The 22,515-nt window shown below is 44.4% G+C and overlaps 2 protein-coding genes across 12 annotated transcripts in view; one reads left to right on the top strand and one right to left on the bottom strand.

The window, feature by feature from the left end:
- Positions 1 to 210: 210 nt before the first annotated feature.
- On the top strand, positions 211 to 1,447 carry LOC128876448 (N-alpha-acetyltransferase 20). Its single transcript, XM_054122843.1, has 6 exons — positions 211 to 392; positions 491 to 515; positions 617 to 707; positions 812 to 941; positions 1,021 to 1,157; positions 1,224 to 1,447. Exons 1-6 carry the CDS (start codon positions 340 to 342, stop codon positions 1,307 to 1,309), a joined length of 522 nt encoding a protein of 173 aa, XP_053978818.1. The 5' UTR covers positions 211 to 339; the 3' UTR covers positions 1,310 to 1,447.
- Positions 1,448 to 2,598: 1,151 nt separating this feature from the next.
- LOC128876439 (uncharacterized protein CG43867) overlaps positions 2,599 to 22,515 on the bottom strand; it is a 90,074-nt gene continuing 70,157 nt past the window's right edge. For 5 of the 11 annotated variants that reach the window (XM_054122818.1, XM_054122820.1, XM_054122819.1 and 2 more), the window contains exons 3-21: positions 17,594 to 17,656; positions 11,806 to 11,973; positions 11,184 to 11,369; positions 10,795 to 10,997; positions 9,833 to 10,064; positions 9,359 to 9,533; positions 9,035 to 9,271; positions 8,659 to 8,950; positions 8,299 to 8,572; positions 7,836 to 8,225; positions 7,486 to 7,704; positions 5,453 to 5,745; positions 4,975 to 5,308; positions 4,668 to 4,907; positions 4,442 to 4,582; positions 4,218 to 4,343; positions 3,913 to 4,122; positions 3,693 to 3,828; positions 2,599 to 3,621 (exon numbers count right to left, since the gene is read on the bottom strand). In XM_054122818.1, the coding sequence (XP_053978793.1) occupies positions 3,557 to 3,621; positions 3,693 to 3,828; positions 3,913 to 4,122; positions 4,218 to 4,343; positions 4,442 to 4,582; positions 4,668 to 4,907; positions 4,975 to 5,308; positions 5,453 to 5,745; positions 7,486 to 7,704; positions 7,836 to 8,225; positions 8,299 to 8,572; positions 8,659 to 8,950; positions 9,035 to 9,271; positions 9,359 to 9,533; positions 9,833 to 10,064; positions 10,795 to 10,997; positions 11,184 to 11,369; positions 11,806 to 11,973; positions 17,594 to 17,656 (3,984 nt within the window). In that variant the 3' untranslated portion in view covers positions 2,599 to 3,556. Of the gene's footprint in view, positions 3,622 to 3,692; positions 3,829 to 3,912; positions 4,123 to 4,217; positions 4,344 to 4,441; positions 4,583 to 4,667; positions 4,908 to 4,974; positions 5,309 to 5,452; positions 5,746 to 7,485; positions 7,705 to 7,835; positions 8,226 to 8,298; positions 8,573 to 8,658; positions 8,951 to 9,034; positions 9,272 to 9,358; positions 9,534 to 9,832; positions 10,065 to 10,794; positions 10,998 to 11,183; positions 11,370 to 11,805; positions 11,974 to 12,595; positions 13,028 to 13,665; positions 14,068 to 16,286; positions 16,592 to 17,593; positions 17,657 to 22,515 lie in introns of those variants that run through there. The other 6 variants (XM_054122822.1, XM_054122821.1, XM_054122824.1 and 3 more) reach the window with 6 other exon arrangements.

Genomic DNA, 22,515 nt, shown 5'->3' with positions numbered 1-22,515 from the left:
CAGTGCGTTGAGAGATGGCGCCACATTTTTCGGTTTTTTATTTATTTAAAAAACTTATTATTAGTGTACAAATCAACAATTAGATGTTGAATTATGATAATTACGATGTACAATTATATGAATATGCAGAAAAAAGTAAAGAATATGAACACATGTGGAAAATTAGTTCGGTCGCCGGCGCTAGATGGCGATTTCTTGTTCCATGACCGGCGCGGCAGTACTTAAATAAATATGGCGGCCCCCATGAGCATTAAAATTTAAGGTTAAACTTTAATACTGTCTTTGCGAGGTTGTGCTAATTCTATATTTGTTTGCGTAATTCTTCAAAATTTGTTTAACATGACAACTCTCAGGCCTTTTACATGCAATGATTTGTTCAAATTCAACAACGTGTAAGTTTAAAAGCATATACATGTCAAAGAACGTTAGTGATTATAACCTAAGAGACGTTAATTTATTTAATATCTTAACAATTTTACTTATTTTATAGCAATTTGGATCCACTTACGGAAACAGTATCCTTTCAACGGATTTGTTATTTAATACAAATAATTAATATTGACGCTGTATAGTCACTTTCAAATGGTTTTTTCCTTAAGATTCTTCTGCTCCGTAGTATGGACTTTCCTTTTACACACATTATTTGGCGCATTGGCCAGAATATTTTCAGGTAGCTGAGTCGCCTAGCGGTGAAATTATGGGGTACAGTAAGTTTCGCTTTTCCCATGATGGGATTTCACGTATCGTACACTGCATGCTTTAAGAACAAGTGCAAGACTTAGATGTTTGATTTATTTGATAAATATCAAAGTTATGGGAAAGGCAGAAGGCCATGGAGAAAATTGGCATGGTCACATAACAGCCCTCACAGTTTCTCCTCATTATAGAAGAATAGGCTTAGCTGCAATGTTGATAAAATCTTTGGAAGAGGTTTCAGAAAAGTAAGTTGAGCGATAATAGAGTTTCAGAATTACAGAATATTGTAAATATTTAATATAAGAATACTTTATGTTGCTACAGAAAGCAAGCTTATTTTGTAGACCTCTTTGTAAGAGTCAGTAATAAAGTTGCAATCAAAATGTATCAACAGTTGGGATATATTGTATACAGGACTGTTTTAGAATACTATAATGGAGATCCAGACGAAGATGCCTTTGGTAAATACTTCTTTATTTATCGATTGATTAAACTTCACAGTTAATTATATCGTATGTTTACTTCAGATATGAGGAAAGCATTATCGAGGGATGTAAAGAAAAAATCGGTGATACCTTTAACTCATCCTGTGAGACCAGAAGAAGTAGATTAAATATATGTACAAAGATATTTTTAAGGAAGCCATGTTAAATGAATGACACTCTCCCAAGTATAATCGAAATAATTATTATTCTTATTGTGGTGAAATTTGCTTGACATCTAAAGTGAATAAATAATCTCTTAAAGTGCAGATCCGAGCAGTTTATTTCTTTTTTCTGTACAATAGTACAATGCTTTCTGCCATACACCGCTCGCTCGTGCCTTTTATGCGTCATTTTATGCGAATAAATAATAAATAGAAATGTAATGTGGTAGGCTCAGTAGAATAATCGCAGACAGCCCCAACAGTCATAGGAAATTCCAATGACCGTTGTTTCATTTTATCAGCTGCCCTTGTTTTCTCTCTCTACTACAAACTAGAAACTTAAGCCTAACGTGATATTTACAGAATCAGTGACTTTACTGCATCATGATACAAAGGTGACGAAGCACCTTGAATAGTAGCATTTGATTGCGTATTATAAAAATTAAAGACAAAATGTCGTTCTTGGATATCTTTGTACTGCTCCCAGTAATCTGAGGTTCGATCGTTTCATTTTTTTTATATAAAATCTTCAATGCGCTAAACGAAGCCGTGCATAGAGTTACTTTGTCTATTCTGCTCAGAGAGGCACAGTCATTCTCAGCCTATCCCAGGAATTACAAAATTATAGAAGTCTTGTACATATTGCACGAAAGCCCTACTTTCAACTTGTTTTTTTTTTCTTTTTTTTTCATTAATCTATTTATTTCTGGTTACTAAAGAGAAGGAAGACATTTGCTAGTTACGTAGGACACGTCAAGCGCGTACAAAACTTCTATAGTGACGGGATTCACCGTTTAATTAGTACAAAAGTGTTGTTACACATACATTACACAGGAACGATACTAATTGTCAAAGAAAAATGCGTTCCCATTACATCTATTTGGTCGTGTCCTTATATAAAACGAACTTATTCGCTTAGACGTTAAATAAATATAAAATATGAGACTAGCTGTTATCAAAATAACATGTGACAATTATGTAAGTTCCGTTCGTCGTTTTTTTTTCCGTATGAAGAGTTCCCCTTAACGATTGAGCTTTGATGAGACCTACGTTCAATACTGTATGTACTCGCTGTCCATCATCGATCTCCTCCAATAATTGATATTAAGAAAAGATCAAATGTGTAAAGTGTAGCGGATCGACGAAGAAAGAATTAATCGCGTATAATACACTCGAAATCGAAACGTAGATTGTTGCACGGACAAAAAATAATTATCGGAATCTGTACCTCGAATCTACGACACAATACGTACAAAAATTCGCTAAAAAAAAATCGTGTATTATTTTCAAGTACAGTAGAACCTTCGTTATGTAAACATTCAGTTATATCAATATTATTTCTTTTTTATCTTTTACTTTATATATGAAATTATCTGTAATCAAATTGTATCCATTTTACTCCATGTTTTCTTAACATGTTTTCTGACCACTTGTTCTATGTGAAAATTCTTTTATCCGAACACTCTTAACTTCAAATTAGTTTACATAAAAGACTCCACTGTAAATAACGATCACGTGCGTTCTCATTTTGCAGCTGCAATATGTTCCGTTGCAACCCATCGAACGTGAATTGCGGGTCGATTTGGCAAGAAGTAAGAATCTTTTCTTGGCGTACTCTCATATCGAAGACTAAAGTATCGCTGCATCACTCGCTAGACTTCTAAACATCCAGTAACTCCGATTAATTATGTACATAGTATGTGATACACCACTTTCACGTAGCAGTTTACCTTACGGCTAAACGTTTTGAATTTGGTATATAAATACGGTAGCAAAAAGTCTTCAGCACGATGCCTTAGCTTTCCAACGTAACTATTCGATGTTAATTCAGACATACTAATTTACTTTTAGGCAGTGTTTACGGATCGTTTAGATTGGGTTTTTTTTTTTGTCAGTCACCCACGTTTGAATCGCGTAACGTGGACCACAGAATGTGTGTGTATGTGTTCTGCATATGTTGTCAGGTATATTTACATAAATACGTCGTTCGTAAGCATCGTTTCTAATTTACACAAAACGCAACTAAAAGATTAACTACAGCACACACTCGACCAGTGTTTCCTCATCTTTTTTTTTTTTGTCGCGCGAATCATTATAATACAGGCTGTAGTAGCTTCGAGTATAAAGTTAGTGCCTTGGCAGGATCAGACTTTTCACGAACCAAGAGTAATATTCCTCTGCTTCCTCTCCTCCGAATTCTATTGGGCAGAGTTTTTAAGGTCTTTGGTGGTCTGGCGTCGACTTCAAAATATCCGGTTGTGTTGGAAGACAGCTCGAACCTGATGGGTTAATTATGTTTGCTTAGCTATTATTTATTGGATTTATTACAAAAGTATGAATATTTACAAACCAGTTGTGGGTCTTAAAGTGGATTTGATGGATCGATGGGATCCATTACGGGTCAACGTGTTCATTTGTGGAGTACCAGGTAAAGCGTGTCCCAAGGCATTCATATAATCGGCGATCAGTAGCGTTATCTCCAAAATCTGCAGGAGTATAAAAACATGTCAATGGCTGTAAAGCTTAACTCTCATTCGGCTACCTTTTAATGAGTAAGAGTATCTGCATACCTTAGGTTTCGAAAGTGCAAATAAAAGCTTCTGTTCCGCGGCTCCTTCGTCAGGACAAGCGACCAGCATAAAATCATCTAAACATCCTCCAAATGTAACTATATTCGCGTAATTGTAACGGCACATCACCGCCATCGTCTGCAGCTCCAGTAACGTTACACTGTCCTCGGAGACGGCTATCCACACGGTCGTCGGTTCGACTTGCTTCAACTGTGGAACAGAATATTTTTATGCTATTTTTTCTTATCGTCATTGAAATCGTATACGAATTGCTTCTATCCGTAAGAATCTTCCGTTATATTTACTTTCGCTTGATAAAGTGTCGCTCCGAAGAAAGGCCACTTCCTGGTGCAAGTTAGATATATGCGAACACAGTCTAGTACACTGCGACCTTTTAAAGCGATCCATTTTTCTTGTAGTCTCTCTTGTAGCTCCCTACAACAAAAACGTTCTTTTATTCGTACTTTCTGATGCGGCGTCATATTTGAATTAATCTTCACACCTTCGATAATTAAGTTTTTCTTTATACTTGCCTTAATTGTTCGGCAGTGATGTTTGTTCTGTATCGTATAGGATAAAATTTATCCAGGGCCTGAAGTACTAAGTGGTGCGGATTGCTTCCTGGCCCACTTCCCCGTGCCTTATCGTTATTATATTCTCCGAAATCGATCTGCATGGGTTATACGTAGATTTAAAGAATGATTAAATAGCTATCTATTTAGTAAGTATTTATTAAGATAATATTCGAGACGAACCTGTGCCATTAAAGATGCGAGTTCAAACGCAAGCTCGCGATTCACGGGGAACTTGCCATGCACGACCTGTTGATTCACTTGATAACAAAGAAGAAGTCTCTCCCTATCGGTTTCCATTTTAGCCGCCTGCCGCCAGTAACATCGCGATTTGTACGTTAATTGTATCACCCTGGTATTCTCGAATTTTCCTGAACCTTTCTCCCTCAACGCTGTTTCCCATTTTGAGATTATATCGCAGAGCTGAAACGAGAAGAATTGAATGAGTGTCATTTAAAGTATCACTCGTAGAACTTCCAAGTATGCAAACCTTAGCTTGAAGGTCGATAAAGTGTTCGAGATCCTTTTCAATTGGGTCGTCGCTGAATAACGTGAAACCGGACTGATGAACGTCCCGACAGCCGATCTCCTGATTCAAAGTGTTCAAAAACTCTTCTATCGTGGTACTGCCATCGAAGCTCACAACCTGGTATGTGCCGTTTAAAAAATGAACCGGTATCGCGTGCGGTAGGGAATGATGATAAGGATTTTTCATCAGTATCGACAGGACTTCCATTCTCGAAGGTTTCACTTCTCTTCCACCGTTTTGCAGTGTCCTCTCTAAAGCTCGTTCGCAATAAGCTGCGTACTTGCCACATTCCGTTCTAGAATGAACATTCTGCGGATTACTAATTGTCGATATTTTATGTTTATATTTAATTCATATTTAATTAGGGTCGACAGAGATCGTAGCGTTACATTGGTTAAGTATATAATAGTCTTTTTCGAGGGACGTTAAAAGCACTCACTTGGTGTCCGCGTTTCTTTGCAAGTGTAACTTCAGGTACCAAAGTAGCCGATTATTCCTGGGTAGGAAGAGTGAAACAGCGAGAGCGAGTAGCTGCCATCCCTGGATAAGAACGTACTGGGCGGGGTTAGTTTTGCAGTCCAGAATCGTAGACGTCGAGTGGCCCTGCGTGAGCGGAGGACTGTGAGAAGTGGAGGCCGTCGATTGTGCGTCCGCATTTTCACCGCTGCCATTTGCCGCGGGACTTTGCGTATCGCAGGTGAACAGCGATTGCGTGGCGCAGAGGAGGAGCTGCTGCAATGGTATGCTGGCATACTACTATATCCCTGGACTGAACCAGACCTAGTCTACTACTTTCTTTAAATAAATCGCGCTCCACTCTCCTCGTATTCGATTGTCATCGTATCTTAGTTATTTGTTTTTTTTCTTTGTAAATCTATTTCAAGTACAAAAACAAACGTGTAGTAATAAACCATGAACCTCTAGAGGTCGTAGAGTCCAATTTAAGTTGAAAGGAATACTCTTTTAGGATGGAAAATAAAATTCTCATGTCCTCGGTCATGGGACACTTGTGAATTGTTACGTCATACGTCTGTTAGTATGTAAGCAATCGAAATCGGACCATTAAACGCATCAACTCTCTATGTGTATTAATCACATAAAAACGCATGGACCGTCAACAATCTGAATGAATTAAGAACAATGTGGATGAGAGAAGCGCTTTTGTTTATCTTTTTTTCCCCCCTTTTTTTTGTTTAAGGCTACGTGAGTCTACCTTACAGTTCGAAAGCACTTTTGGTTTGCTCGAATGAACGAGACATACTTTTCTTTTTATCTCTCTTTTACTTTTATTTTTATTTTTCATTTTATTTTTTGATTTGCGAAGTCGCATGTATCCAATTATTATTGGATTATTATGCAGCTTGTGTTTCGAGTCTCGTGAATTACATTCTACGACGGACGTTCGAATCTGTAAGGATTCTAGCTTTTCATTTCCTTAAGTAACCGTCTATGACACCGGTTGTGATCAAAGACTAAGAGTTCTCTAAGCAGCATTCAAACAGAGAATATCGTAATGAGCTATTCAGCAAAAAAACGGTACGGAAACAGAAACAAAAAACCAATCTATAAAAAGATGTTTTTCTGTGTGTGGTTTCTTATGTACACCAACATACCATTCTGCAAGTGTGTGTGCCGCAGAACGTATTTTGACAAGGTATCGCGAAACGCTACGCTATTTAATATTAAAAATTGATCAAAGAAAGTACGCGATCTCGATGCATCGATGAGTGATCGATGAATGAAGATGAGAATGGTTTCTTGATTCGACAATGAAGTGAATTATGAATTGTCGAAATATGTTCGGCTCACATGATGGGGTCTCATTTGGGGTAAGGTGATCGGGTATCATGTATAAATATTAAATGTACGCAATAAAACTTAAACGAAACAAAAATGTAAACGAAAACGAACTTAACACGACGACGTCTAGAAAAGAAAAACCGAGAAAAACAAAGAAGAACGCATGCGATTCAGAGTAGCCTAGGAAGAGCGCACATATAAAGCAGCAAATGAAAATGAATTGTGAATGAATGTTAAAACTAAAAAATCATTTTCTTGTTAAAGAAGAACTTCGTCAAGTATTATTGTTCGTAGTAAACGAACGACAGCGTTTGTATTAATCAGTTAGTCTCATTAAAAAAAGAAAATAAAGGGACAGACAACCAAACAGTTCACCGTTCTACTTCGACGAGATTATTTTATAATACTTGACTAAGCATACCCAATGTACCATTTCTTGAATACGAAGGTAATGAACGCGATACCATCGAACACGACGATTACAATTGTTACATAATTTATCAAATAGTCTATTAGTAGTCTATTAGCAGTCTATTAATAGTCTATTAGTGCAGATAATCGAGGTTCTCCTGTGTATAAAGACCAACGCATTAGCCAAAGTCGCGAATCGAATGTCAACTGTGATAATGGTACAGGGTTCAGAGTGTTTGTTAAACAATAAGCAGGACTTACAACGCGCGCAGTACCCAGCGACACAAGTCTGGCGGCCTTTTTTACCTGTACGCCCAAACGGTGTTGTGTGTGACGACTTGTCTGCTTTACCAGAGCACAGATGAATTCAGACTGTAGTTCAGGCTGGTCTAAGCATTGTTGCAACGCATTTTGTGCTAGTACCACATGATAGTCTATGCCTGCTTGCTCCACGGCTACCGACATGAACAACTGGCAAGCCTGTGCAAATAATAATGTTGTTTCTTTTCATATTCAAACGTCACGAATGATCGATAAAGACACAAAAATAAAGACAATCGTTTCAAACTTTTCAACAAGCTTGGATAAAGAGAAAAATCATGTATCGAAACCTTGAAAAGCTTGATAGCCTCGCACTGCAAGGCTTCGGATGTCAAGCTGGTTAGTGGACTAGTGATGTTCTCTTTCGTATGGAGCAGCAACGGGTGTCTCCAGAGGACGCAACTAGGATCACCGTCAGTTTCCATTAATCTTTGCACCAGCTGCTCGTATTGAGTTCCCGCGCTAGGCCCGCCTCCCGAAACCACCGTCAAATGATACAGCCAGTTATCTTTGTCCTGTTTGTGAGGCATCAGCAAGTACGTAGGACCCTGATGGGTAGGAAAGATGCCGATCGTTCTTTCGTGAGGGCATTCGGCGTCTCTCTCCTCGCTATCGCTATCGGATACGTGTTCAACCTCTTCCACTCTCGCGTCTCTCATGTTTATTTGTCCAATAGGATTCTGAAAGGACGCCAATACAAGTTTTATAACGTTTCTTTCTTTGTAGCGATGGATCGAGCCGACGATTACTCACCGTATCGTTAGGGCACTTAAAGTAAAGGAACATTTTTCCAATGAGGACGCACCAGCATTTCTTGGCGTGCCCGTTCTTCACCTTCGTCAACCATCCCTGTATCGTCGGCTTGTTGTCCTCCTTACTGAGTAGAAGCTTGGTCGCGTTCCGCCTTTGTACATTCTGCAGCACCCTTATCCATTCCTCCATTGTTGCAATGCAATCCGCCGTCAGGTAATACGTCTTCTTGCCAGTGGCTATCTCGAACGTAGCAGCACCCTCCGCCCTATTTATCCTGTTGAGGAATTACGATACTCTTTTATTCGTCTGCAGGACTTGGATTAAAATGATAAAAAAAATTGGATATGGTCCGAAGCGTACCTGCACACTTCGTCCAACACTATTTGACCCTGAGGTTTTCTATTGACGTCGTTCTGACTTTTCCAATATGTGAGCACCCCGTTCTTCAGGACGAACCATCTCTTCCGCCAAGTTTTCAGCTTACCCCCGAGTTTCGCCAGATGACCAGTCTTCTCCAGAGACTCTTGCCTCTTGGGGCTCTCGCCTGAGACGCGCATCAGCAGACTTGGCATGCTGGACTCGAGAGAGGTTGAACTGAGCGCGTCGGGTGGTATCGCGTAATCCTCCGATAAGCCAGACTCCAGAGAGGTATCTGTACAAGCGAAAATAATTTCTTCAACTTGTATTCTTTTGATATAATTACAAGTGCTTGGTGCACAGTTGGCGGAATGCTTACCACGTTTCACGCTCTTGCTAGGAGAACCGCTAGAGCTTCTCTTGGCAGGACTAAGGCTGCTGGTGGTTTTTACGCTTTTCGACGGGCTACTTCCACTGCCAAGGGAAGAGTCCGTATTATCCGATGAGCTGTTGGTGATTCTCGTGTTGGTCTCGGTTTGATTCGGGTGCTCTTCGCCGTCCGAGCTATCGTCGGAACTGTCACCGAATGGCATGGACCTAATTTGACTGGCTCGTCCTAAAATGCAAAAGAATCGTTAGGATCGGAGTCCTAAATAGGTGCGAAGATAAGTGGATCCAGGCCTGGTATAGATTTACAACCTACCCTTGACCGTTGCGTAAACTGGAACCGAAATATCGCAATAGCCTTGGGAATTGTGCGCAGTCAAGTTGTGTCCTGTTGCCTGGGAATGTTTCGACGAGCTGGTCGTGTTGGTCATCGTGGATGGCGCGGATTCCTCGTTCGTCGGTGGACCGATGCCAAGCCCGCCATCAGCAACCTATGGAATCAACGAGCGTCGCGTTTGTTTGATTACAAATTGCAACAACTTGGCGAGCATGCACGCCACGCATGCCTCATTACGCGGCTCGTTCATTCTACACTTTGCAAACTTGTTCAACGAGCGGCGAGAGCATGACTATGCATTCTGCCAACCCTCGACGCAACGAAATGCTACCCTACGTAACCACGTAAGAGTCGACTATTTCATTATTCTTTCTTACAGGAATTATTAGGTATAGGGGTTTGTACTGTCAACTTTAGGGAGACTTCTAAGAGTTATAGTTTATTATTTTCTACCTGATATATCTTGGCTTCCCAACTGGGAAATCGGTGAAGAGGCGGAGTAGGAGGTCGAGGACCCTGCGCGCTCTGAGTCCAATTCAAACCTTCCCTGCTTGGCGTGTATATCTCGGCGTAGTCGTGAATAGCCTCGGAGCTGCCACTATCTCTACTGGCCTCCGAGACGCCAGGTATGTTGGGCAGCATCACCAGATTCTCCACCGCCGCGGCCAGCTCCTCGGACAGCAGGCTAGAGCAGAAAACGAACGGCAAGCATAAAGCACGGAACTAATTTCATCCAGCAGACGCATTTAGATCGGTACGTAATTAGCGAGAGCTTCGTGTTAATCGCTAGCGTCAGCGAGAACGAAGGAAACAAGTTAAAAGAAGACAGAAGGATCTACAATCGGATCAAGATCATCACCTGGATTGTCAAGGCTAGTTACTCTTATCTTAAATGGTCACGTTAGATGCCACTCTGTTATTCTACTTGAAATTACAACAGGACTTTCTCAGGCCAGACTCTTTAGTCAAGCTTTTTTCGATAATCGTGCCTTTGGCCCACCAGTTCTGACCCGACTATAAGCATCATGCTCGAGATTAAGAAGCAATAGATAAAAGTACACGGGTTGACATATCTCCGCAGGAAGTCTCCGGACGCGACAGGGTACCACAGTTTCGAGAGTCGGGCGCCGCTATCACGTCGTGAGACCTCCCAAGGAGAATCGAAATATACATTTGCATGACGTTTTAGAGGCTGTTAATGTTGGCAGAAGCGCGGAAGCGATTGCAGAAGCGAATGGGCGCGCGCGAAGCTCACAGAACGTTTCGCTCAAGTATACTGGAGAGCTGGAAAGAATGCCCCTGATTGGAATTCAGATATAACGACGACAACTATCGAAAGAAGTTACTACGATGACTAATTTGCGAGCGGCAAACAGGATTCGGGGCATTCTTTGTAGCTCCTTACAGTATTCTACCTCGAGTCCATGTTGGTGGCCGCAATTCCTCGCTGTATAGTCCCGCAAGCGGACAGGTGTCTACGGTGTTTGATGCCTGCTTGAGGTTCCGCTGTAGCGCTCTGCACGCTCTCTGGCACCGCCTGCGGTGTTCCCTCGAGGCTCTCTGATCGCCTGCGTAGCGTAGGATTCACTTCCAAGGACAACGACGCTCTTGTTGGTGCCTGTAGTACAGGATCGTCAAGTTGAACGTGAAAAGAACATGGATAGATAAATCTAAGGGTAGGATATCGTCAAAAAAGATGACCACTTTGTGAACAACTAACTGAGTGCATCTATCTGCATCTAACTGTCTGCGTTTCAAGAATGAAAGCGTCAGCTGTCGGACAAATGCGTTCGCTGGAACTCACAGGTGGTTTCAGGCCGATATTTGTTATGTGATTCCTCAGAAGTTCCAATTGCTGGTTGCACTTGTTATTCTGTTCCCGCAGGTGCTGATTCTGTTGCTCCAATTCCCTCAACTTATTGGTAACCCATTCCTTTATCCTCGCGGCTTTCGCCTCGACCTGCCTCGCGTCTTGGAGGCGTAACTGTCTCTGCAAGCAACCGATATCGGTTGTGAGTTGGTTATCTCGACAGCTGATCCGCTGGAAGCGCTTTATCGCACTTTATCGTAAACTGTAACTACTTAAATTGAATCATTGCAAATAAACGAAACGAATCTATAATTTCAACGGAGCTGGTTTCTTCCATTCAAAGTTTCAAAGAAACACCTTCCGTGTCATGCGATACGATTACTAGCTCGTCGATACAAAATATCCACTGTGGTACCTTTCAATATTTCTGGAAGATACAGTTCAACCGGTTCATGCTACAGGACGACACTATTCGAAAGCTATTCCTCTCAAAGGCGAATGGTACACGTGTATACAAGATGTTTCACCGAAGATATAAAGTCGAGAAACTACTCGAAACACGATAAAAACCTCGAATGACGGGTGCTAACATTTGACGAGTCCAAGGATTTCTCACCTGTTCCTCGACCTGAGTCTCTAGCTTCGAGATGCAGGCACAGTGAACGTCCTCGATCTTGTCATTCTGCGTACCAGAGGTAGACGGCAGGGAGTGCGGTGGAGAACCAACGCCGGATGTGCTCAAGCAGTATTCACCCTTCACTAGCCGCTCCTCCATCATCCGTACCTGCAAGACATCAAACACCTGCGTTATAATACAGAATAACAACTGTTCGAGCAACGGAAATTGTTGCCTCTATCAACCATACTGCACCGAATTTCTAAGATGGCTCAGGGTGGCCTGTGACGATGGATCGCCAAGGGATTCCCGAGCACGCAGAACCTCCGTTCCTTTCAAACATTAACTGATTTGTTCGCTTTATATAGGTCAACGTGGAGGCCAATGCAAACTTATCGACAATTCATGGAATATCCGAGTGTATGGGACCGAACAGTGGATCCTTTCTGGGGGGTGGGATTGTCATTCTTTTTCAAACGTTCAGGAATCACTTGGTAGGCATCGTTCGCCCGGGATCTTTTACACTCTATGCAGAAAAGGGCGGCCACTCGTTAAACGAATAAAAATATGACGATCGTAGGAACAACAGGTGTAGGTTTAGCTCAAGTCTGTAGTTTCCTTGGCCATCGCGAACCATCTTTTCCGCACAGTTACTTCATTTCCGTTAGAACGATTTCGTCCCCCAAAAGTTGAGAACCGATGAAAGACTTTTGCCAGAGAAAGTTTTCTATAACGGACTCGCTTCCGAGACATGGAGCGAAGTGTGAATGTTGAAGCAACACGTACATACCAGGAGTTTCAACGGACTTGGGGTCACGTTTTTCGTCGCTTTCGGCGCGTTTTGAGAAGCATGGCAGACGCGTGGCTCCAGCCGTGGGATCCTCGAGTAAACAGCGAAAAAGCGTGCAGGGGGCCCCCGCTACGCGACAAAGGGGGACAGACAGAGGTTCAACGTTGCGTGCAGACCTCGTGCACCCCTTTTCTGACACGATGGTGGCGGTTGTCGTTTCGTAGCAGCTGTCAAAAATCGATATCACGGATACGAGTACATACGTAAGCGCCTGAACGCCGAGCGTCCACTGCCAAAAGGGGAGAGCTGTATCGAGAAAATCAATACGCCAGCGGGGAAATCCTCTTGGCCGAGTGTTTTCCTCCCGACAACCATCGTGGTGCATGTGCTCTCCCCGCGAGTCATATCGATCACCCGTTATCCTGTTCGTTTTCACGTTCACTGTCGTCCTTTCCCACGCGCCATCAGGATCGACCGCGCTCTTCCTCGGGACGCTTAACCCTCTGTCACCCTAATCATATCTGAATTTGTAGAAGCAGGTACGAGACGTTTTTAACCCGCACGGTTTTGGAGTTTCGTTCATACATTTAGGGGTTTTAGGACAAGTAACAACTTCCGAGGAGGAATTATTTTGTATAATTGATAAGTATCGTGGAAAAGATTAAATCAGACTTTGAAGATGTAGACAAAAGGTAATCACTTCGTAATCAGGTGCCCACTAGCCATTAGCCAGAGGTCCTATTGTGCCACAAATCTCTCATCAACAAACCCTCGTCATCACTTCGTGTTACTCTTCTAAAAATAGCTATCGCGATAGCCAAAGTTCCCTAGCCCAAACTTTGTCACAGCCCAAACGAAGCGTTATAGTTACTTCGAAAGCAATACTAAACTCCACTACACCCAATCTGCCACGTGCCACTGCCCCGCGAACAAGAATTCTCCTAGATCGCCGACAAGAAAAGAATCCTTGGTCCGCCAAAGCAAGGCAAACCTCCCATCCACGGTTTATTTTTCCTCTCTCGATGAACCGTTTCGGGTGCAGTGTGTCATCGTGGCAACTCGAGGCTTACCAAGGTTACGAGAGGCCATGATAACGCGACGAGTGTTCGCTCCGAGGATCTCTTTAGGCCCTTCGCCTTGGTGGGTCCTCTCGAGGGCTCTCCTGCGACCGCGGTTCAACGAGGACACTCCCAGAGCCAGGATTTCCCTTGTTTCCAAAGGGTGGAGACACCAAAAGGGATGGAAGAAGGGCGGTGTGCGCACGATGCCGGAGATCGAACCGAACTGAACGAAACCGATGCACGTAAACTCTCCGTCGGTCTTTCCTAGAGGCGATGAGTCACGTTGGCTCGTGGCCAATGGCAGAATTCGTTGAGGTCCTGCGAACTTGTGCACACACGCCACCCCGAGTCTCCTCGTCCGACAGAGCGGTTGCTACCCTCGACGCAGCTTCTCCGATACTCTGTTTCAGACCTCTACAGGACCCTTTGTGTCCGTAGAGTCGTTATCTAAATTTCCATTGTCCGATTTAACCCCTTGAGGCTACGCGTATACTGGATCTGTACATGCTTTCGATACGAAACTGATGCGTTCATTGAAACAGAGGAGGGTAGCTATGCAACTGTAATCGAATTCACCAGCGAAAAGGTTAAAGCTGTTTAATTCGAAAATAACAACCCGAACGGCAAGTTCGTCGTTCGATTGAAAACGCATCTGGCGACTTTTGAACCGTAGGTATCTTAAGATTTATCGATTCGTCTCGTGTCTCCCGAAGCGCAGGCTTGAAAGCAAAACTGCTGCGAAACCAGAAATAGCCAAGCAAGAATAATTGAATCTTATCTGCGCTGATCTTTCAGAAAACGCGCGCGACTCTCTCAAGATTTTATCGAAAATATCGACACCTTCGACTGGAATTTAATGCTGTTTTTTCTTTTTCTACGGCTCATCTGTGGAAAACACTCCTTTCTGTTACTTTTTTTTAAGCAGTACGCGGTCGCGCACGTGCGCCGATTCGATTCTCGGATACAACGTCGAAAGGCGCTGGCTTCCCGCCAAAACGAAGCCCGTTAATGTGCACGTACATGCAGAAACATCCATTCAACCGCGATCTTCGGGGGGAAAGAGCCCCAGGAAAAAACAGACGACCGCGAGGCTGCGTTTAAATGGATCAACGACCCACGAATGGCGTGAGAAACGCAACCGTTGACTGAAGGGATCAACAAATTGCACGGCCTCGCTATCGAGGGCATTTATGCGATCCAAGTTGTCGGTTCGAGATTAGATCGTGCCAGATCTTCTATGGAAATTATTGCTCATTTTCTATTCGTCGAAGCCTCGATCCGAGTATCTATTAATCCCTCGAACACGACGCGACGCGTCGATACTCTCAACTGGATCAATGCTGCTGATTCACGAACCAGGGGAAAGTAACATTTTTCCAATTTATCTAGCCTTTTCAGCTTATCCGACAGCTTATTTTTTACTATGCAAACCACTCGAATCGGTTATCGGTGACTCAGGAAGGACTACCGATTACGGGTTACAGTTCTAGAAAAAGTTTAATTCGTTTTAAAAATTTCAAAACCTGCATCACTCGCCCTATATTATTTCAATAAAATTCTATCCATCTCAGGCATGAATCAACGATAAGGGACCGCTAATTCGGGCACGTCTACCTTATATTTTCGCTTTTACGAGTGAAACTTAATCGCCCCAAAGGCAGCACGACGGAAGCGCATGTTTTCCTCGTCATTTCTCTGAAATAATCATACCGATTCTGCAAAACCATTTGTCACTTCCCGGTGACTAAGTTCTGCGATGAGTTTAGTTTAAATATATATATATATACATATGTATACACGCGCGTATCAAGTATTTCGAAATAGTTTGTGAAAATATGGCTCATGCCAGATAGCGTTACAACTACTTTCTTTTGTTAAAAAAATAAGGAGGCGTAACGCGCATGTTCCATTGTCAAAAAATGAACCGATAATTGGACCGTTTATCGACGTTGAAAGGAAGTTTCTGCGAGAATCGCGAGGGAAGACGGGAAAGAGCAACATCGAAACGAGTCTAACGCGCTACGACCGCTTTGAAATATTTAAAGAAGCCTCCGTGCCTGGGGGGGGGGCGGGAGCAAGAAAGGTACGTCTGCCGCGGTACCTTTATTTTGTTTATTGCGCGGGTGCTCACGGGAAACGAGGATTACTCATGAATTGGCCTCGTGCCAATTCTATACGCGACAAGTCCCGTCAAAGCGAGTCGTTAAGTCGGGCTGTGTCTGGTAAATCGTTCACCAGTCTTCTTTTTTCCGGGGGTGCGCATCTCAACATGCGAGATCGGTTCGCCGCAAGAGGAATCAACGTGATCGAATCGAGTTCAGACGAACAATTTGCGACTCGAGCGAGGATACAATAGGAGACAATAGACAACAAAGACGCAACGGAAAGCTCAAAAGACACCTGTGCTCCTCGAATTCGAGGAATAGGAGGATCAAGTTTTAGGTCAAAGAAGCCAACCCATGGGGATGTTTTCGTAAAGCACAGGACATAAAGGTTCCTTCTCCTCTCGTCGTGTGACAAACAACCAAGTAAATAAAGTTCTTTGAAAAACTGATTCGCACAGAATAACAGTAAATGTTAGAGATTTAATCATAGAAGGCGATTAAGGTGGTTTCCAAGGAGCTGATTACCTTTCATCGATGTCACCTGCCTGGATCCATAATTCTCAAGACACGGTGGTGCAACTTGTCGACGGCGCGTCGAAGACAATCGAGGCCACGAGGATCGAGTACGACGCCAGGTCGCGGGCGTCGATTTGTCGTCGTCGATCCAGACGCGGACGCGCGTGGTTCACGAACCCACGACGACTTCTCGACCGATTTTCGAGATCATAACAAAACGACGGTCTCACCGGCCGGTCGCTCGGCCATATTGTCGATCCTCTCACCCTTCCTCCAGGTGGCTAGTCGTTCTCTCCTCCGAAGTTCCTCCGGCAGGCCCGTCTTTCTCCCATCCTCGTGGCCCCGTCTTTCTCGCGCACGAAAATCAATGAGACGCAACATGCGCCCTGACACCGACGCGGGCTACCGACTGGAGTCATGGTTGGCTCTTTACCACGAGGGTAAGTCACCCCAAAAGCTCGTTTCGCGTTAGGGTTGTCCTCTATCACGCTGGCGCTGGAAGTTGGTTCCACTTGCACACTCTGCTCCTGAAATTTCTAAAGTTTCATAGCTGAAGCTTCCGGATGCGAGCCACGTCCTTTGGATAAGCATTGCAATTTCGATTCCTTTCAACTTTTTAAGGACAATGAGAGTGACTGTACTCTCGGTGTTAAAATTCTGGGGGCACTGCCGAGAACAGAATGTTCTTTTCCAAGCGATTCCTTTCAATCGTTGAAAGACGATAAGAATGACTGTGTTCTCAGAATTGGCATTAAAATCGATGCCTAGCTTTGGTCGATCTTCTATCGGGAACACCGTGCACGCAATTGCGCCAAAATTCAAAACGAGATTGCCCACGGTTGGTAAGAGACATGGCAACTGTCGGTAAAAGACTGACGGAGCGAGTCGAGACAGAAAATCAATAGACACGCCTCGCTGGAAATGGTTCACGATTTCCCTAGTTGTACCGTGTGACGGCGACTTCTCGTGGTCGGTAACGCAGTATCGATATTTTATAGGAACCCCTTGCGCTTTATTTTTACCGACGTGGAAAGACACGGCAAAGAGAATTAGGGGACATGCAACCCTGTATCGATCGTGGAGGTGATTGGTACCGATCGTCGGACTTATTCTTGGTTTCGATACAGGTATGTAATCAGGTGTAAATTTCTATTTTAAACATATTTCGGAAAGCTGTAAAAACGAGAAGACAAAGAAAATAACGAGCAAACGATACAAAGAATGGTCTTTGATTACAGGTGGAATATTCTTACGTTTCTTACGAAACACAGTGCAGGAGTTCGATTGCGAAATTCGATATCGTAATTTATTCTCACCTTGTCCTCCGCCTCGTCGGCTCGGCCCTCCGCTTCCAAGACCCGCTGCTCGAGCTCAGAGAGCTGAAAACAGAAAGCAATGATCGATTACCAAACGACTGCGAATAACAACTCGAGACACGCTAGTTTTCATTCGACGAATAATATTAACATTAACATTTCCTATACATCCAAAAATCGAAAGAAAATTTCATCATGATCGGAGCAGTTCTCCACCCAAAGTTAGCCTCAACGAAGCAAAACAGAGACATCGCCGTAAGATTACACCGGCACTGGCATTGTTTGCAAACAATAAACAGCGGACGTCCATCGGAATGGCGGTCAGATGCCAGTAAACACACCCGGCCACGGTGTTTCGCAAAACTGAAATATTCATAATCCAGCGTCAGCCGGCACCGTATCACGAGGCATTCTCGAGAGAGACGGATGGGGGGTCAGGTCAGGCTACTTTCGCGTCATCAAATTTTCCTTCGAGGAGGAAAAGTTTCATCAAACACGGTTAAGTTCATAGCAGACGCGTACCTCTCGGTCTCGACGAGAGTTTAATGGATACCACGGACTTAAGCGGCTCCGCGAAGCCTGCTTGATCCGCCAAAGATTGATACGCACGAGTCGTGGACCGACACGTCTGTATTTCCTCGAGTCAGCTCCTGGAACGACGAGAATTTCACCCACAGGGACGAGGAAGGCATTAATTCGAGGAGGACGATCGAGAATGACTCGGTCTTCTGATACGAAAGCATCGGTGGATCAAGGAAATGAACTGAAAATTCCATCGGTTTCCATCTGCATTTAAATTTAACGTTTCGAATTTTAATTTATAATTACAATTTCCGACACGGAATTTAAATCGATGGTAAGTTCCAATATCCAAAAGTATCAGGTTAAAATTGTCATAGGAAGCGTTTGGCAGCCAGGACACGTGTACCTTCCGCAAATTGCTATTAAACGTGCACAAATAGCCGCGCGTTACACCCGCAATTGGAATCCTCCGGGTCGAACGACAGACAGTAGTTGCCGCCTTTCACCGTGTCAATTACTGCGAGCGATAAATCCTTCTCTCGTTAACAGTACAGACGCGATAAATACTCCCGTTCTACAGGATAACGTTAGCGGTATTAATATACTTTTAAATTAACGTTTCTCTCCTTTACCGTTACCCGGTATACGTTGTAAACAAAGTAGATACAAAATTGACAAAATATGAAAAGAGACTGTACCCCGAGATATGGCAAATGGCCGCGGACGTTCTCATCCCTGGCCTAGATTGTTAAAACTGACCACGGTGCGACAGTCTGGACGCGCGCCTCTTCCGCAAATTGCTATTAACGTGTACAAATAGTTACACCCGCGATTGGAAACCTCTGGGACCAAACGACGGACAGTAGTTGCCGCCTTTCACCGTGTCAATTACTGCAAGCGATGAATCGTTCTCTCGTTAATGGTACCTGGCGCGATAAATATTCTCGTTATTTGATCTACACCCTAGCCCTTGCCGCATAAACATAATCAAGAGTGGACTCGTAAACATATCGAACCATGTCGAAGATTCGACGGAATTTCATTACAAGAATCGACAAGTGTTTACAAGTGCGTTTCCAGCGCGATAAATACTCGCGGTTATTCGATCGGGCGCCCTTGTTGCGTAAACAGTTTCAGCGTGGAATAAATTTGCGTAGGGTTCGAACGACGGAATTTCAGGGACCGTGGGGCAATAACGGGGCGGCGAATTCGTCAAGTTTTGCAGCCCCGTTTCGCGCGCGTGCACGGGTGTCGGCGCTCATCCAGCGGGTGATTAATTAAAACGGAGGTTAATATACGGGTCGAGGCTCGGCTTTAAGAGCAATTCATACTATCCCAGGGGTCAACCACGGAATACTTTTAAGCCGGCACTCTCCGCTGGATACTCTGGAAAGAGTCCACGAGAGAGGCCGCGCCAACGACTCTCTGTCCGGTTTAATGGGCTACCGTGCTAATTCCGTGGATACTTAAATCACGGCTGCGGTGTCGCGTATCGGGACGTTCACTCGAACAGAATTACCCAGCATTCTCGCGAATGGGTCACACGCGCGGAAAATGGGGATCTTGGCGACGGATTGACGATCGTTTTGGGACTCGACACGCGCTCGAGCTACGCGTGACTTTGGACCGACACGCTCGACGTCTCGATTCGTCTGCTCTTCCACCTATCGAATACACCTATCGAAAATCACGGAAACTCGAGGATCCACGTGACTGGATCGAGGCTCCCAAAGACGCCTAAGTAGAAGGAAGCCTGTGGCAGGGTGGAAGGAGCTGAACAGGCACAGGTTGAGAGGAGGATCTCATCAGCGGAGGGTGCAGTTAGTGGCATCTGGCGTTGAGAGGGAGCGAAGAAACGAGGGGAAAAATGGAAGAACGTATGAAAAGAATCCTGGAGGAGCGATGAGAGCGGGAGGAGGGGCCGACGGAAAACGTAGAAACGTTCTTCGAAACGGGGTAGGCGCGGATTTCCTGCGGCGTTCAAGTCGCGGTACGAGCCGAAAAGAAAGGACGTCTCGACGAGGAGAGTACATTTCCCGCAAACGGGATACCGGGGAGAAGTCATCGGGAGGATCTCTCAAACTGTCGTCAGCGCTTAAGCTTTTCTTTGGTTCGCGATTCGGCTACGGTGACAGCGGCCCTGGGCAATAAAGGTTTATGAAAATCGTAGCACGCTCCTCGCTCACAGGAGCCAGCAGACGTCTTCTTGGCCAGGAGAAGGACCCTTCGTCCGCGAATACCGTCGACACCATGAATAGCTAACCGACGAACAAAGACGGCTGCCTCTCGCGTATCTTTCGACGAACGACCAAGCAGCTGAGACATCAAAGGCACTCTTAGCTAATTTAGCCTGTCGCGAATGACGCTTCGCGGCACCAGCCTGCGTTAAAGGGGGGATACAGAGAATCGCGAAAATAAGTTTGATTTTTGAGATTTTCTAACGGCAATGCGGAACGCCCTGTCGATAAATCCTTGGAACGCGGAGTATATTCTGCATTGCCGAGGAACAGAGTAAATATTAGACGAGATTCGTCGTCCGTGTACGTATGTACAAAATGTTTGTTCAACTCGGAAGAGTCGACTAGAGAAGAAAAAAAGCGTGTCTCGTGCTCGCGTGCAGGGAAATGTTTCAACGAAAAGCGGAAATAAGTATCGTGTACGAGCCGCGGTGCTCCCGATGCAAAATCCGATCGTTATCGAACCGTTACGCGGTTAAAATGGAATGTGTTCGTTGTGGAACGGAGCCGTGCACTTCGCTCCTGTGTATTTTCGATGAAAGTGAACAGGTAGCGAGAAGAGAGGGTGAAACAGAGAGAGGTCGGGAGGGATTAAAGCGGGAAAAGAGTCGACACGGCTGGAAAATGAAAACACCTGTGCTAGGAGGCTTTCGAAGTCGAGTGCCGAGCTGTTGGGAGGAATTCAAGTCGAATTGCTCTCGAGCTCGCGATAGGCCGAGCCGATATACGTAGACCTCGGAGTCGTTGTGGATGTTGATAATTCTATTATTTTAACCTTTTGCAGCGTAACTCGTATCAAGTTGCATCCGTGATCACGTCAACCGAATTAACTGAATAAATTAATATGATTCAAGAGGTTAAGATGTTCCTTTGTACCTTTGGAGGGTGTAAATCAGAAAAGTAGATTTTCTAGTCCGAGACATTTACGAATCACCGTCCGTCGTAAACGATGAACAAACAATTCGCCGAGAAACGAATTCGTTTCTGTTACCCCCACAAGAGAAACGCCACAAAGACCGAGCTACACAAAAGGTTAATCGCGACGTCGTAAATTCCATGGCATTGTCCCTGTGATCGAACGCACGGCCTGTAGGGGCTGTGGCGCACGCGAGGATGATTAAAGGATCCGTTTTGTTTCGAGATAACGTAAAATTCGTGTTTCTCTTCTTTATCGTGTTTGTTGAAATTATTGGTTTCATGAAAAAGACTTTCTCGATTAGCACTGTCGGTTAATCGTTTCGCGCGAAACAATAGAAATCGTCCACTTCCCTCTCGTCCTTTACAGTGTAACCCCTCGAAAAGCATGGCGAAAGGGGCGTGATAATTACAGGTCGACGATAAAGACGTATGTATTGTATCCTTATCGTCCGCAGCGTGTCATAAAAAATCGGTAGCGTGTCTAATGAACACCGTCGACAGCCACGCGAAACACAAAAGTGGGCCAAAGAAAAGAATGAAAGGGCGATGAACGCATTCCGTGGAAAAAAAGAGGGAACTCGCGAACCTGGGGGGCCTGGAGGAACGAGGGAAAAGAGGGCTGAAGGGACCAACGGAACGATAACTTTCAGCCTTGACGTTCAGAAGGGTGGAAAACCGTCCGAGAAACCACGGGACGGCAGGGATTGGTTCGTTAATGTTATCGGTCGGTCGCGTGATGCGAAACATAAAGCATCTCGTGCCTTCTTGAGTTTCGTTTCTCTTTGCGTCGCTGAATTTATGGCAACTTCGAGCCTGTCGCGTGAGCGAAAATAAACCCAGGGGAGAGGGGGAGGGGCGGAAAAATACTAGGCTCGATACGCGCTCCTGTACGACTGATTCCGTCCCCTTAGAAAACCAATGCGCCGAACCGATTATCCCTTTCTTTTCAAAAAAATAACTCGACACCTTCCTTCGCGTTTTTACCCAAAAACTCGCGGATACCGAAAGGGCTCGCGTGTAGGAATCCTGGAAACGCTGCTGAAGACCACGTTCATTTTTTATGAACAGGTCGGTGAGTCGGGTCGGCAGGTCTTTACGGAAGGCACATTAGCGCTTCATGGTTTTCGTCGATTCCTCGGAGAGGGTTCTCTTCGTGTGCTAGCGGATGCTCGGACCGAAATCCCACCGCCTTCGAATCGCTCTCCTGTGCCTTGTATATTAATTATTTCGAGCGGAAAAGGGTAC

The sequence above is a fragment of the Hylaeus volcanicus genome, chromosome 5 (assembly GCF_026283585.1).
Source record: "Hylaeus volcanicus isolate JK05 chromosome 5, UHH_iyHylVolc1.0_haploid, whole genome shotgun sequence".
In the NCBI taxonomy this organism is placed as follows: Eukaryota; Metazoa; Arthropoda; class Insecta; order Hymenoptera; family Colletidae; genus Hylaeus; species Hylaeus volcanicus.
This window is presented reverse-complemented; position numbering and strand designations above follow the sequence as displayed.

What these genes read in the sequence shown, in the direction of transcription:
- LOC128876448 (XM_054122843.1), top strand. Translation starts at nt 340, where the DNA reads ATGACAACTCTCAGGCCTTTTACATGCAATGATTTGTTCAAATTCAAC. An exon ending in TGGATCCACTTACGGAAACA is followed by an intron (nt 516 to 616) that starts GTATCCTTTCAA and finishes TCTGCTCCGTAG; the next exon opens with TATGGACTTTCCTTTTACAC. An exon ending in TCCAGACGAAGATGCCTTTG is followed by an intron (nt 1,158 to 1,223) that starts GTAAATACTTCT and finishes TGTTTACTTCAG; the next exon opens with ATATGAGGAAAGCATTATCG.